The sequence below is a fragment of the Pezoporus occidentalis genome, unplaced genomic scaffold (assembly GCF_034315485.1).
Source record: "Pezoporus occidentalis ecotype Australia unplaced genomic scaffold, CSIRO_AGI_Poc_V1 ctg54, whole genome shotgun sequence".
In the NCBI taxonomy this organism is placed as follows: Eukaryota; Metazoa; Chordata; class Aves; order Psittaciformes; family Psittacidae; genus Pezoporus; species Pezoporus occidentalis.
Genome location: NW_026915877.1, coordinates 4,132,989 through 4,149,899, shown reverse-complemented (window position 1 = coordinate 4,149,899; position 16,911 = coordinate 4,132,989). Strand labels below are relative to the sequence as shown.

The window sequence follows — 16,911 nt, the reverse complement described above, 5'->3', positions numbered from 1 at the left end:
AAAATAAAGAGAATGAAGAGTGTAATGGTAATCCTAACGGGATAAAAACGTGGCATAACAATTCACAACACTTATCACAGGACACACGTCTCTCAGCTGACAGACAAGATAACTGCAGCAGTGAAGGCACAGATAAACCCAACTTCCTTGAACTGTAGCAATCCCTGAAGAGGAGCACTGCTTACCGCAGCCGCAGCAGCCTCCTGTGCACCTCAGGGTGCCCAACAAGGGAAAGCTGTTCCAGCAAGACAGGGGCTGGTGTGGCAGCAAACCCAAGCCTTCTCCCCATTCCTCCCCCAGCTTTATCAGTAATTTTTATTATATACTGTCAAATTGCTCCGGGCTGCTCCAATGCACAGTGTATAAGAACCCTCCCTCAATCCACCACCAAGTACACAAATAAGACAGAAGAAACACAGTTCAGCCTCCTACTAATGCAAAAAATTTTAAACAGTGCTCCCTAATGAAGTGCATTTGCTCATGGCATGTTGATATTTCTTCAGCTGCATTCCCTCCCACAAAGTTAGAAATGCCTTCAAGATAACTAAAGGGAGGCGAAGCAGGCTGCTCCTAACTCAGTTCCTCAGCCGTGCATGAAGTGTTCTGTTCATGTGAAGTCGATGACTGCAATGAAGCTAGGGTGCCCCTTTGCTTTTCTAATAAACATACTGAATGCGCGAACTCACCACCCAGTTCCTCTTACTTTTCCCCATGCAAGACCACAACACTTACCCCATCATTGCATGGATCCACAGAAAAGCACAGCAACCCAAAGCAGAGACTGTGTCTAGGCCAGCACTCATGAAAGTGCTAAAATGCCTCCAAGGTTCCCACACAGGTAATAATGCTTGCAACCTCTCCAAAAGCCTGGTTGGGTCTCTGCTGCTCCACAAGCCGGGTGGTTCAACAGGAACAAAGCCAACCCCACCAGCAAGTACCGCTTGGTAGCTAGAAGATGCCACATGGTAAAATTGCCAGGGTGTGACATGTAAACACAAAGATATCCATCATTTTAAAGTCTGTCCTGCACTGGCAGTTAACATGGCAGAAAGAGTGACACAAATACCACCTTTGCTGAGGGCCAGACTCCACTCTCATCTGTGCACAACTTCGGAGAAGTACTTGCGGGAGGGGCCCACACAGACACCTCCACCAATGGAGTCTGGCCAAAAAAATTCCATGAAACTAATGATCCACTCTCTTTTAAGCAGATGCTGCAATAGCTGCTGATTCCCACTCCTATGAGGAAAGGGAAAGTTTCAACCCCAAAACTGCTAATCAAGGGAATAAGCAGAAGACTAAATATCTCTACTAACTGAAAGAAGAGGAAGCAGCCGACAACCAGGCCCCTGGCACCTTGAGTAAGTAGCAGTAACTGAGAAACCAAAATTAGGTCATTACTGAGCATTGGAGAGTCAATGTATGCAGCTTTCAGGGAGGTACAGCAGACATGTCCGTGGATGTGGTATCTATCCTACAGCACAAGGTCACCCACGCTAAAAGCCCAGCAGGCTAGGAGCAGCCACATTCAAGGCCTTAATCGGTGTTTTGGCTATGCTGCTCCACTGTTCAGGGAAACACTCCTTGTTTTTCACTAGCATCTTTGTGAGAAAAGTTCTCGCTGCAGTAAACCACAGTGCTAATGGTTCACCGTAGCATTAACACATGGCTCCCCCATGAGCCACCAGCTTGGCTGGAAGGCAGCACTGGGGCAAACACAATGCATGCACCTCCAATGCAGAGCTATCACACAAGGAGCATTTTCTTAACAAGTGATTCCTAAACCTATCATTTCTGAAAACTGAATAAACCCAAACAGGACTTTTTTCAGTGTTAAAAAGGAGGTTGTTTCCTCCTTACACATCTTTCTGTGGAACGCATTTTGGCACAGCAGTACCAACTGAGCGAATACACCCAAATAAGCTTATAGATTAACCTTAAAAATATTGTAACAGCTACTCTTTTTTATTTTCTGTTTTAATGTATAAATTTATATGCTTATTTATGTATACAGCCTGGATTATTTTAACACAAGAACTGTGCTTTGCACTAGAAACACAAGTATTACCCTGGTCTACACAGGCTATCTCACCTCAAGGACCACCACTTCCTCAGAGCACCTAAAACAATTTTAACAATTTACTGAATGCCTTACAAGTGCATCTGGGTAGTTTTCACTCCACTTGCTAAACAGAAGGAATAATTCACCTTTAACAAAGATTTGACATCAGACATAAAATAAACATTAGCAAAACCAAACAAACAATAGCTTTGAGCTAAGTAGAAGTCCTTTTCAGTTGTGCAACCTTTTGTCTCTGAGACAACCAAGAATCCACTGCCAGAAAAGAATTTCATGCTTAATCAATTTTTGCCTCACTCACATTTGTAGGTATCAGAGTTCCTCATCTTAACTGAAAATCCTGTGTGCTCATGATGCACAAACTGCCCTCTGCAATCACTGCAGTATCTGGGGATACAGCAGCAGTATCAGCATGCAAAAACTGTGAGGTGGTTTTCCTGCCCTGCCCGGTGAAACAACAAATTCATTTGCATCTCACTTGCTGATGAAGGATACTGCTGCTGCTGAACACAAGGACTCAGCTCATGTAAACTCTTGCACAATTTATTTTATATTCTAATTGAAGCACTTAATCTTCTGCCAAAATCTTTCTCTAGCACAGAGAAAGCCCACCTGCCTTCTACTCTGAACAAGTCTGAATTTACAGGCACAGCTTTATTTCTGGAAAACGTCTCTCTCTGTTGCTCACATACAAAGTGATGGCCCACAAACAGATAGCTGGACAACTGTGGTAAAGATAGCACAGCAACAATGTGCTGTACAAAGCTTTTGAAAACTCACCATGTGTGAAAGAGATACCTTGCTTAGGAGGAAAGGTCATCAGTCACATACCTGGACACATAAGCCTCCATGTGTGCCGATCTGAAAGGTCATTTAATTCCATACAGAAGATGACAGCTTCCTAAATTCCTCTTCTCCCATTCTTTTGCCATTTGATCCAGACAGCTGAATCTCTTACTTTTCATGAATACATTCAGCACAGCAAACACATGCAAGTAAAACACTGGTGTCTATCCCAGGTACTACAGGTTCTCATATAAAAGGATTTTAAAAATAGTATTAAAAGCATTTCCCCCAAGTGTTTTGTGTACACTATCCATCTGCTCAGACATCTCTACATTAAAGAAGAAAATTGCCTTTTTTCCTACTGCTAGAAAACACAGAATTAATTTCCAAGTCAAGACAATTCTTCAGAACCTCACAACCTCCTTTTATCTTCTCCCCCAAAACAAGCTCCACCACCGCTTTGATACTGCCATTACTTCTCCAAAAGAGGTCTTCTGCATGGCATCAGTGCCACAGCACTTAGCAGGGTGTGCTGGAGAGACTGCAGCACCAACCAGCTTTTTCAGACTGAAGCATCTGTGGATGAATATAATCTCTCTCACCTTCATCTGGGCTCAAAGGCCAATTATCTTTGAAATAAGCCTTGTGGTCAAAAAGAAAAGTTTCAATTCATACATATGTGTGTATGCAAAGAAGGACAAAAACCTCATCTCACCTCCAGAATACATCAGAAAATTAAACACTGGAAGAAGAAGCAAACAAAGCCATTAACTCTGTCGCAGACAAAACCAGTACAAAATGAGATTATTTTTTTAAATACATCAAAGAGAAAAGATGCCCTGAAACACCATAAAATAAACTAAAATGCTGCTCTTCAGCTTCCGTTTAACTGTGCTAGACAAATGAAAGACTTTAAAGGAAATGGATCTGCAAAGGTGACTTCAAAGAGCCAAATGGCAGCTGCCACATCCCAGATCCCCCTTCTAGCTGGAGAGACACAGCACAGGCTTCCCAATGTGTCAAACACATGTTCACAGGGGGAGGCAGCCAACATTCCTATTTTCTTTTCCTAGGAGTTACAACAAGTGCTGGGAAGTGAGGAAACATTTTTTCTAACTTCTGTCCTGTTACTCAGATTTTGGGGGCCTCATAGCAATTCAGGCTTCCTTTTTCCAAAGGTAACAAGTAGTATCTCTCTCTCCTTATCTCCCACTGCAGCACTGTGAAGCTTGTGAAAGATTCATGGATAAAAATTCTGTAAAGTTCTTGTTTTATTTACAAAAAAGAATTCTGTACATTTGTCACACTTAGATACTCATTTACATGATCAAGAGAACAGGTATTTGTACTGGAAGCCCTGCCACAGAGCAGAACTGTGATTTTGCAGACATGCTGCCACTTCCCTGTGTGGTGGGAAAGGATTGCTGAGAAGACAAGTCAACTTCAAGACAATTTTAAGAAGCTGCAGTTTTTAGAGAACAAGATTCACAACAATTCATAAGAGTTAGCTGTAAGCTAGATGCTATCACAGAAGTGTTATTACCAAAGGCTTCACGGCTCAACCCATGGTGCACTTTATTAATTATCATTAATTAAATTGACTTATTCAATTTACCTGAAGAGTGCTGTTGGCCACCAAGCAACATCTTATGCAAATGCAATGAAAAATAACCTTAGAGTCAATGCCCTTTATAGCACTGGCATGCCAACCAAGGCCACAGTCCTCAATGGTATCACTACACCAGTGATTTGCTTACCATTGGCTCCTCAGTAAAACTGTGAATGCTGCATTTCAGACTGATGGCAGGTAACATGCTTGCCTATGAAGGTGGAACGCAATTATTTAGATTTGCAGTTTCAGGCTTATTATGTCTGAGAGGAGACAAATACAACAATGACCTAACATATCTGGGAGAATGTACACATACACAGAGGCTCTCATACACACATGCAACATCAAAGTGCCTATCTGACAAAGCTTTAAGTTAAATATTTGTGATAGTTAATTTATTTGATCTTCTGTATTTGCAAGGCTCAGCGCTGGGCAGAAAGCCCTTTGAAGCACTCCCAAACACACTAAATTATTGGAAACGTTTGTCAGAAAACTGCTGTATAAACTCTGCGAAGCTATCGCCAATGCTTCACAGACCCTTTCAATAACGGTGCCACTCACCTCTGCTGAACAGCTGGCTTCAAACCATCAGAGGTAGGCATGCGTTGTTTGTTTGCCTCTCTTGTGGGACGGAAAGCAGGACAAGAGAAGTCAGTAAAGGGACATGCTAGAGCATCAGATGGATGTACAACCAGAATTTCTGGATTTAACAATTTGCTTCTTCATTTTAATTGCTGGCTTCTGAAAGACTTCAGAAACTTTGCCAATTTGTGCAACCCTCTATTCTTCACTTTTGGCCTCAACTATACAGTCATTTTGCAGACAAACAAGTAACAGATGTACAATCTATATTCACCCCAAATCCTTTTATAGTAAAATGATTTCTGGCCAAATAATACATGTTAAACAAACAAACAAAAAAAAGACACACCACTATTTCTTGTATTTTAATATATCTGCTACAACACCCACATACACACTAAAGAAAAAAAAAAACAAACAAGAAACAACCCAAGTGTTTTTCATATACTCCTCAAGAATCCAGGAGCAATTTTTGCCCTCAGCCAATACCCCACAGGGCAGAGTGGCCAGAACAGACTCCCGATACCGCAGAAGGCAAGGACAGCTTTCTGGGCTCCTGCTGCCATCACCAACCACTTCAGCCCGCTGGATCAAGATATGATTTCTGAAAGGGCAGGAGGACACCATTAACATTCTGTGCTGTTCAGGCAACATGAAAGAAGTTTCTACAGGTTTTTCCCAAGGATCTTTCCAACATGGGAGTTTTCTCTGGGGCACAGACCAGGCTGCACTGGCTGCCATCACCCCAGCAGTCCTAGCACATTACAGGTCAGTCACCAGGGCCAAGGGCCACAGGGTCCCCGTGCAGAGGCATCCCTGCTCGCCTCTCCAGCGCTTGAGCTGGGAAGCCGCTGGGCAAGTTTCCAGCTTATGATCAAGTACACACAGTTGGTCTCAAGAGTTGCAATGTAGAGTCCTGGAGGTCCACGCATTGCACAGCGCGCATCTGAGGACCATTCATGTCCAGTACAATGCAACTATTATGTTGCTTTATGAATATCCTCCCCAAATATATGCTTAACGCTGCACAGTTACAGAAGACAAGCACTTGTTTTGTTATAGATCCCATGGTAAACTGAAAACCAACATATGTCAAATTTCTATGGTATATTGGTTACAACAGAGTGTGGGCAAGTTAAACATCATCCAAACATTCACGCAATGAAACACTTGTAAAAAACAGTAAGACACTATTTTAGGAAGAGACAAAGCCTAGGAAAAAATTATGGCTATGTTTTTCAGTATATCTATATATATAATGCTGTGCATCTTGAGTTATTAAAACTACAGAACAGAGGATTAATGTCAAAACAATCAGCCCAAGTGAAACGATATTCATTTAAAGCAGGGGTGCATGTCATGTACCTTCTGCCACCTACAGACCTGGAAGTCCTTTGCAGAAGTAACTGGCAACACAGCCTTTCTCAGTGGCAATGTTATGACGGTAAAAGCACAGCCCTCGAGGGTTGACTGGAGGAATCGTATAGTCCAAGCACTAAAAACCTGCTCATTTTACTATACTGACCCTTCAGAACTGAAATTAGCAGGATGTAATAAATGGGAAATTACTGCTTTTTTAAGCAGCTGAAAGTGCTTTTACCTGACACACAGGCTGAGTGAGGCCTCCAGTTCCAGTGATGCTGCAGCTCCTAACTGCTGGAGGCTTGGGCTAGATTTTTTTTTTAACTCAAATATAAATCACATTGAGTAAGTTGGTGTCACTTATTTCCTATACCAAAATCCCCAATGGACTCTTCCAAACAAACAAAGAAGAAAACAAACAATAATTCAGCTCAGTTTGTGTAAAATGTGGCTGCACACTGCTCGCTGCAGAAGTCTTCCAGTGGCTGGAATGGCTGCTTCACTGCCTGCACATGCAATTTAAACTATTCCTTCTGGAACTAGCTTTTCCACAGCTAGTTTTCAGGCCTAATCTTTTGGGTACCAAAGGAAACCATGCTTACATCTCCCAGCAGTGAGAGAAAAACTTCCAGACTGGAGTATGTTGCATCCACAAGCACTCCAGGGGAACAACCACCACCCTGGAAACCCTGTCTGAAACAGCCATGCTTTCTGCTGTCACGCACACCTCCGAAGGACACGGCACCCAAAAGGAACAAGGAAAAACAACTACTTCCCTTGCAGTTTTCTTTATGGCTTCCTGAACTGGAAAATATTTTGATCCTGATCATGATGTGATTAAATCAAACTCAAGAGGCAGCCCAGATGCTTAAAAATAAACTGGTACCGTAGAGCACTGCTGCATTAGCATGTTTTGCATAATTCATTTCATCGTGCTGTGGAGAGCTCTTCAGTTCCTGCTCCGTGCAAGGTCACAATGGCAGCACACGCACGTGCTCCTCCTTGGCTTCCTCCAGGAGAGCCAGGCATCAGCATTCCCTGCCCAACCAAATCAAGCCGAGGAGAAGGTCTGCAAGCGATGCAGGGGGTGGCTGCAGTGATGATGGTATTACCTCCAGACCTATTTCACTGCTTCCCCTGGAGGATCACCCTTGAAAAACTGTGAGCAGGGTAAAAACCTGATCATTTTTTAAACAACTTTCAATTCCTGCTATAGAAGAACACTCTATTTAGGAGTACCCTATTAGCACCTTGATTTAAAAGGAGCTCAAGAAGAGTCAGGTTGATGACACCTTTTCACATGAAGCTTCACATCTGGTTAGGCACAAGCCAGCTCACCAACATCTGCCAGACACGTCCCCTCACACACAGGAGCACATCAGTGAGCTATGGTGTGAACAGCACTAAACTCCACTGAGGGACATCACTGACTCCTGACAACAGCTTATGCAGCAGAACCTGCAGCAGAACCAAAGAGGTTGATTTAACTTCCCCATGCTGCAAGTCAGCACTGGGCATCAGTGCTGACGTGGGACCATTTCATCTGGACATAAGTCGTGATGGTGCCCACTGGAGCAGAAACCGCCCCATGACACCCTTCCCCAGCCCCCTCCTGCTCACACCCCCTCAAGAAGCTGCAGCTCAGAAGCAAGTGTCACAGAAAGAACAGTAGTTGGGTCAGCACAGAAAAGCAAAAGCAAAACTGAAATCAGTCACAGGGATTTTCCACTTCTAAAAATTAACAGTAGGCTGTATTCATGCTTGCTTCTCTGCTATCGAGTTGGAAGAACACCACCACTGAAAAACAGCATAAACGCTGAAAGCTCAAGTCTAAAAAATGTATTTGGGGGGAGCAGGCAGGAACTGGCACTAAGTCTGCCTTTAGTAACACCCCAATGACTACACAAAAGATCAGAAAGAGAATGTCAAAGCTTGGTTTCACTTTAGGATGCATTCCAAGCTACAAATAATGAGGAAAAATTCCTGTAGGGCATCTTACTCCCTTAGCTAAGAACTGACAGACCCAGATGACAGATTTAAACCACCTTTTTGAACAGACTTGGGGGAAAAAAAAAAAATTTTATTCAGCAGGTGCCAGCCTCAATGCAAGAGCAAAAGACTGCCTGGACCCTGTTAAGTACAGATACGGCGTTGATCCAACACAAATCACCAGACCAGTCCCTTTTGCAACTGCAAGGAGCACCCAGCACCTAAAACCCCAGCAGGGGAAAACACCTCCTTCTTCTCTTAAGTAGCCATACAAGCATCAGAAATGGGTTGATAATTAGGACGTGCAGCTTCACACAGCTGGTTTGTTTTAAAAAGGATTTATTTTAAAAGTTGCCGGAACAATTTACAATCTTCGTCAAATGATGCAAAAACATAATAAAAATAGTAAGTACCACCATGAACTTTTGAACAAACACATGAGGGAAATCAAACATTTGTGTTTGGGTTTGTGTTTGTGCTGGGGTTTGCTATTTGGGGAGGGGGAGAGGGAGTTCCTGTAGACTTTAATACCTTTTCACACAGCATGGAAAGCTAGTGATTTGGGTTTTTTTAATGAAAGTCTAAAAACAGACTCCAGTGGCTCCAAGTCATTCACTTGTCAATCAAAAACAATTCAACAGCTACCGTTTTATTTAAGATCGTCTTGTAAATTCTGAATTTCACTTTGCACCTCTCTCAAGTTCTTTCTTCAGCAGCACCCATTACATCCCCATTACACACCATGGCAGAAGAGACCATTTAACACTTCAGGGCCAAGTTTTGCATGACCTTGCTTGTGAAGACAAAATAAAACAACTTAAAAACACACAAAACTTTACCTTGAACACAAGGTTAAGGAAGCTGACAGAAATGCCTGACAAAGCTTTAATGCACTGGAGGAAAGATGATGTTGCAGCCTAGGGAAAAAGACAGGGGAGCCTGCTAGCTCATGCTCAGCAGGAGGAATTCAACACCTGCAGAAGTGATCACTCCATGAGCCCAAGGGGCACTGAAAACAGCCATCCCAGAGGTGGTGAGCAACCAGGAACCATACCATAAGCTAACCCCACCAACAGTGCGCAGAGGCCTGTCCACTTCCCAGAAGAAACACGGGACTTCAGCCACCAAGCACAGCATCTATGGGGTCCTCCCCGGATTCCTGCACAGCAAAGGAGCTGCAGGTGGGAAGCAGGGTCTGTACTGCAAACAAACCCTGTGTACACTTAAAAGGGAGAAGAAAAAAAGAAAGCATCCTGCCGAGTTCATAGAAGCACAAGTTTCTCACCCCATTTGGTTTTCCACCTTAAGCAGTTGATTGACCCATTGTTATTCACCTTAGACAAAAGCACAGAATAATTTGGAATAAAATACAACATTATGATGATAGGCTTATAAAGCACACAGCACAAAAACACTTAGGAAACCTCTATGCCATCATTACCATAACTGGGTTTGCAGACTGAGGCTTTGACACCCACCCAAAGCCCCCCAGAACAGGCCAGGCCCTTTGGGGAGAGGGATCCAGCCCCACTGCTTGGGCATAAAATGGCTATCCCTTTCACCTGGGTCTTTTGATAAAAAGCTGAGTACTTTCTCTCAGGCTATTCAGAGCTTAAGACCAAGTGACACACACAGTTTGACAGAATGGGTTCATACCTCCATCACTGGAGCCCAATACATAAAGATTATTTTGTATGGAAAAACGGTACACAGAAAAATACATGCATCTACATCATCTTAGCTATTTTTTTAAGTCTTCCAGGTTTCCAGGATCTGAAATTAATTTTAGGAATGTGACTAACTTGCTAGTAGCTAAATACCCACTACAGTACCCTCATATTCCATTCAGAAAAAAAAACAGTTTGACAAAAAAATTCTCCTGTGATGGTAGGTGGAAAAACTTAAAAATGCCATCTACTGATTTACAAAGCAGCTTGACAAGATAGGTCACCACCAAGTAACACTTCTCTAAGTTTAACTCTTTAGAAATATATATACACAAAACAATGTGCTTTATTAGATTGTTTCTCAAGCAAAGGGTGTCACTGATTGAATCATTTAAATAATACCTTGAGGAAAGAGCCCAGTGGTAGAGTCTGTCAGAGATGAAGCCTGAACAAGAAAACACAACAGGTCTTTTCAATATCTGAATTTTAGAAACCCCCTTCTCCTGAAGATTGCTCCTAAATCTAATTTTAGTGTCTCCCAACTTCCATAGCATTGCTTTAAAATTCCACAAAACTAATTCAAGTTACCCTGACAGGAGAGTGAAGGATCTCAACTGAAATTCATTCCAGGAGAGTTCTGTTAAATTTAGGAATTACAATAAGGAATCCAGTGCTCCAGCATCTCCACTGAAGCAAGGGAACCAATACTACCTCACAGATATCTCCTGCGGTCATGTCATGCTCTTTAATGATTTGCAGACTCTAAACCATACATATTATAAAACAATGCATAATGTATTTGATAGACGATTAGGAAGACGAATGGAAAACAGCTGGAAAATGTTACAGAGTTTTCACAGTGAGCTTTCAAATTCTTCAGCAATAGACACTAAAACTTCCTTGACTGGTATGGAAAATGATGCTTAGACAAAATCTACAATGAAGAAGGAAATTCTAGTGAAACAAAGAAGCTCCTCTGAGCAAAGCCTCATGAGAATGCAACAGAAGCAGAGATGATGTCCTGCCTCTAAGTAGGTACCATTATGTCAAACTGAGGACAGAGCACAGCAGAGCTGGGAGCAGGGCAACAGAAACACCTCTTTCCTCCACATTCTCCTCACACTTCAGATGCCTCTCTCCATCCTCCAGGACCGGGCACAGAAGACTCCTTTGTAAAATAAAACAGCACTTGGTGGGGGTAGGAGGATATTTCCTGTTAACTTCACTGCAGATTTGTAATCCAGCAGTCAAATTATGTCAATCACAGCTCATTAGGCAACAGTTTACCCTGCCAACTCTTTCCTGGCTGCTTCCTCCAAACCACGTGTCATCTGCAAACGTGCAACTCTGTTACCAGTTCAGAGAAAGACCACCCTGCTGCAGGAGCTGGAAGCCTGCATTTTACCCCCGCATCTCCAAACACATGACTCCCTGCACGGGTGCCATAATGTCTACAGACACATTTGGCACACTTGGTTTGCAATGGAGCTCATGCATGCTGAGCAATGGTTCCCTATGCAATAAACCAGGGTTGGTTACCAGAATTCATGATTTACGCATTCTTCCCCCATGTGTCCCTACGTAAAGCCTGGAAAAGAATCCAACACAGCTGAGAAGGAAAAGCAAGCATGCTGGGGAAGGGGCAATGGTGGGGGGTTCCTGCAGGCTCGAACCCGAGTGCTGGCAAGCTCAAAGTCAGTGCTACAGCTGGGATTCTACTCTCAGCTTATCCAGCACCCCTCCTGGGCAAATTGGGAACTTGGTGGCAATAACAAGCCGTCTCTTTCCTGAACTTCACACTCTCAGGTAGACTTTAAGGGAGTTGTTTCACACATTCTACCAAAAGAGGAGACTTTTCATCAGTTTGAGAGGATGGAAGAAACACTTGGCTTACAGGCAGAAACCTGGATCTCTCTTGGGTTATCCCCAAAAATTTTCACCTTGAAGTACATCCCATCAAATACAATGTCTTCCTGAAACACACAGACAGACCCTGTTCCTCACTAGCAGAGACAAGCACAAACCTCAACACAACAAACAAGCCAGGGCAGCACATTCACTGCACCAGTCCCAAAACTAGTACCAGGCGACACAAATCCACAGGGAAAATCCTCTTGTCATCTGTCCAGAAGGCCAAGAGGTGTGACACAGCCAGACCTGGCATTGCTGCCCTTAAAGCCCAGCTGGGCACTGCCATACACAAGTTCAGTGCATCCTCAGTAATGCCAATAGCACCACTACAGACTGGAGGAGTGTATTAGCACAGTCAGATTTGAGAGCTTCACCAAAAAAGTGTGACCTGGAGCACTTCCCATCATCTCCTGCAATTTATGCACCTCAAACCTCAAAGAGCGAGGCTAACCAAGGAGGCAGTAAGGTGACTATGTATGTTTGAAGCGGACAAGCTACTTCACCAGAGACCTTCCTCAAGACTAAGTCTGCTAACATCCCAGCAAATGCAAGCTACCACACAAATGCCTCCTGCTGCTCATCCACCCCTTCGCTGAAGGGACCACAGAGATCCTGCAGATCAGGAGAGTATGTTCAAAGTGAAAAAAAGAAAAGTCAATTGTCATGGCATCTGCTGTAAAAACATGGCCAACCTGTGCTCCCCTCACGGACATGGATGTGTTTAAGAGGGCTATGGCTCACTGTGCTGGTTCTACACAAGGAGAAAAGAGTAAAACCTGAAAACAGTTTTGCGATGCTGCACAAGAGGAACCTTTCCCGCATAGCCCCACTCTTTACGCATAGAAACAAACCGTTCTACATGATGACTGTACCTGCATGCAGCTGCACCTCAACCAAGCTGCATGTTCATCAATGTCAAGAACAGTCTTGAAAACTTCATTAGTGGTGCAAAAATTGCTACTGTCAGCAAAGCCTTTCAGGACCTCAACAGGGCTCTCCAAGCGCATAAGCAATGCCTGTGCCAGGCTAATTTCTTAAGGCAGCATGTAAAGAAGGTAAGTTTTAGTCCTACAACCTTCAACATCTTCTTCATACTCTCATCTCCTGACTAATTGTTTCTCCCTGCAGAAAATATTCCTCATCTTTTTCCCCGACCATCATTCCTTTCTCATTAATCCCTACTCTTCCACTGCCTACCCCATTCTGGGGTTTGACCAGTGGCACAGTCATGCTCCCCTCAGAGCCACAGAGAAAACAAAGTAATAACAGCCTAGGAGTTCATTCTTTCATAAACTGGTCAGATATTTCCTGGAAGCTGCAACAAACCCCAGCCATCCTCAGCTGGCTTCAAGAACAGGCTGAAGGCAATTCTGGGCTGTTCCAGCAGTAGTGTTTCGGCCCCATCTCACAGCTCCTCCAGATGGGAGTACAGCATCCAACACCCCATTGGTACAGGCATGCATCTGCCTGGCCTGCCTCCCCCTCCAGCAAAGCCACAGCATTCATCCTCTGACCCTTCATTTAAATCCATCTTCTAAAAACAGATGCCATCCACTCAAGTACCTCAAGAAATTACAGACATGATCCTGTTATCTCCCATATTTACGTTATACATATCTAATGCACTGTGCTTTCCCAAATGATGTCTCTTCCTTGTACTGATCTCATCAATCGGTCCTAACTCAAAACCACTAATTTTCTCCCACAGACCATGCACACAGATTAAGCCAGCACCCTTTTGGTAGGCTTAGATGAATCAAAACTTGATTCTGAGCCATGGCACTGCTTGTGTGGGCATCTTCCACCTGCAAAACTATCACAGGTTTCCCCCACGAGAGCAAGGCAGGATCAGGCTTTTTCCACTGCGCCTAATAATCGTAACATCTCACTCACCATTTGGCTCATCAGTGGGGGTTCCTGACTGAATAGGCTTATTCTTTTCTTAGACATGATAATCTAATTGGGTCTAACCAGAAATAATCCCCAACACACACCAGTTTGTGAATCCTCACTCAGCACCAGGAGTATTTAAAATACCAGGGGGGTTGCTCCAGTATCTGATACAGGAATTACTCTTGCAACAGCTCGCCTTGCTGGGTTTCACATGGCATTAGAGGCAACGCAGGGCCCGGCATACACATGGGTTTTATTTGCTCTCCTGACCTAGCTTCTGTTTTTCATATAAACGTTGGTCAGAAGTAAGAAACACATAGAAAAACAGATGGGTCGCGATAATCTACTCACAACACTTAGATACCTAGAAAACAGGACGTTTGCCCAAAACACTCCCATGCAACACCAATGGAACCACTGTCTTTGCCTGGTAACGTCTCCTGTGGCTGTGATCTTAAACACCGAGTCCGTCGAGCTGCTCAGGAGAAGGGAAAGGAATGGAACGAAGACCAGAGCACGACAGGACCGCCTGCATCCCAGCCCCGGTGAACCTCACACACGTGCTGAGGACTTGTGGGCAGCAGGACCAGTGTGTCCACGGGACCCATCGCCCCACAGCCGGCCGGGGGGCGCGGGCTCCTCACAGCCCAGGCTCCTGGAAAGGGCCATGCCGAGGCGAGGCCGCACCACGGGCTCCGCATCTGTCCGCCCGCTGCTCTCCGCCGACGGTCCGGGCCGACACCGCCACAACTCGCCGCGGGCTTTGCTCTCTCGCCGGTTCCTCACAGGTTCGCCGCCCGCGAGGAGGGGCAGACCCGGGCGTGTGGGAGCCGCCTCGGCTCGGGGGAAGGCGGCTCTTCGGGGGCTCCAGAGACAAAGAGCCGTAGCCGGCACACACGCCTGGCCCCGCTCCGCTGCCCTCCCGCCCCCCTCCGCCGCGGCCCCGGCCCCGTCCCGCCGCCTCCGGCTGGGCCGCGGGATGCGGGAGACACCGTCCCGCAGAGCCCACCTGTGCCACCGGCCCCGGCGGAGACTGGGCGGCCGCGCCGCCGAGGGGAGAGCGCGGCGGGGCAGTTCCCGTCTCAGTCTCCAACTTTTCCCCGGCTCCCAACCACGCAGCAGCCGCACCCCGCTCACGGCCCCGGGCCAGGCGCGGGGCCCCCTACTCTTCATCAGCCCCTCCGTGGAGGCCCACGGGCGGGCGGCAGAACGCGGCGCCCTCTCCCAGGCGGCGCGACCCGCTCCCCACAGACAATGGGACCGGCACTCACCAGGACCACTGCGAAGCGCTCCTCCAGCTCACCGGGCTCGGGCATGGGCAGCTTGAGAGGTACGCTGTGCGCCCTGAACTCCGTCTGCTGAGAGTCCACGCTCCCCGCGTTGCCCATGGCGGCGGCGGCGGCGGCGGCCCCTCCGCGCTACCTCCGCGCTCCGCGCCGCCGAGCCAGGCGGGCTCCGCGCCCCGCGGTCGCCCTCTAGCACCGACGGCGAAACGCCGCGCTGCCGCCCGTCATGGCTCGCCGCCCTCGCCCTCCCCCCGGGGCGGGTTCGCTACGGCTGCGGCTCGGCGACGGCACCCCCTCATGCCGCCCCACGGCCGGCACGGCCCGCACAAAGCCCCGCTCCGCCCCCGGCCCGGGGCGCGCTGGGACTCGTAGTCCCACCGCCGTCCGGGGGAGGGCCGGCAGGGAAAGGGCTGGCTGCGGGGTTGGCGGGGGCCTTGAGGTTGGGTGGGGGCTGGGGCGACCCCTCGGCGTCCATTTTCCCTCGGCGGGTTGCTGTGTGCCCGCAAGCTCTCCGCAGTCAGCCAGCCTGTCGCCGGCTACCCCCGGCTTTGCCCGTGGGGGTCTGCGTGTGCGGGGCGGTCGGGCCCGCGGTGTGCACCTCCGGATGACTGAAGTGGTGTTGCACTGAGGGACACCGCTTCTGCGGCTCGGGGGCCTGTTGGCTTCGAATGGTGGGGAAGCCTTCTGTACACTGAGGGGTTTCCAGGAGCTGCAGCCCTGCTTGCTCCCCCACAGTCCGCACCTTGATTTAGTGATATCGGAACAGCAGGATGGTCAGTCTCAGTGTGACACCACCCAAATAAATCCGTAATCGGGACAACAGAGGGTAAACGTAATCGGGAGGATCACCTTCCTCCCAACCGTATCAAAGCTGCCTGGTCTTCAGATGCTATTTATCGTTTCTTTATTCCCTTCAAGTGCTCTCCAACATGGTGTTTTCGCATTGTGATGGTTAAACCCAGACCCCCCTAATGCTTTAACCTGGGCTGTGTGCAGAGGCTGAGTCAAAACACCAGCCCCAGTGGCATGGTACCTCAGTACCTAAATCCATGGAAATTCTGCCATGTAGCTTGAGATGCTACCAACCTATATGGTGACTGTGCTGCCGTGCACTTACTTCTGGTTTATTCTCCAGTGCAAGACCTAATTCCTGTCACCCCGCCCCCAATCCATATCCCATTGCCTTATATTAACATTCGATTATCCTTCCAGAGAAGAAGGATTTTCACTCAGCTTTCACCTTCACAATGACACTCCTACTGCTGTTACTCCTCCTGATCACCACTTCAGTCTATTCCTGCTTTGTCATCCCAGAGCAGGGGTGTGCGTGTGTGCCACTTTGGTGCTCTGCATTGTGCCCTCTCACAATTACAGATAAAGCTACAAACCCTGTTAAGGGCTCTCCATGATTATCTGTGAAGTTCTGCCTTTTGCTGCCAGGTAGTTCAGGGAACTCAGTAAATCTCATGAATGAAGGTACACGATGATGATTTACTAGTGCTGTTACCTGGCAGCCAGCAGTAAATGTACCAGTGCACTCTACAGTGGATTTGTATAAATTTCTGCTGTGATGTGGAGGTGTTTCTGATTTTGCCTGGTAGGAGATGGTAACTATCTACATGGAGATTAACTAGGGAGGGGGAAGGCAAAAAGATAAACATTATTGTTTAGAAAATGACCATTTCCTAATTTTCATTATCTGGTATGACAGTTGTCCTAGAGGCACAGCTTACAAAGCTGCCA

At 46.5% G+C, this 16,911-nt stretch overlaps 1 protein-coding gene across 9 annotated transcripts in view; it reads right to left on the bottom strand.

Moving 5' to 3' along the window:
- The window catches only part of FMNL2 (formin like 2), a 146,830-nt gene extending 131,415 nt beyond the window's left edge, over nucleotides 1-15,415 (bottom strand). For all 9 annotated transcript variants that reach the window (XM_062637797.1, XM_062637796.1, XM_062637799.1 and 6 more), the window contains exon 1: nucleotides 15,154-15,415. In XM_062637797.1, coding sequence (XP_062493781.1) covers nucleotides 15,154-15,270 — 117 coding nt within the window. In that variant the 5' untranslated portion in view covers nucleotides 15,271-15,415. The remainder of the gene's footprint in view (nucleotides 1-15,153) is intronic.
- Between the last annotated feature and the right edge of the window lie 1,496 nt (nucleotides 15,416-16,911).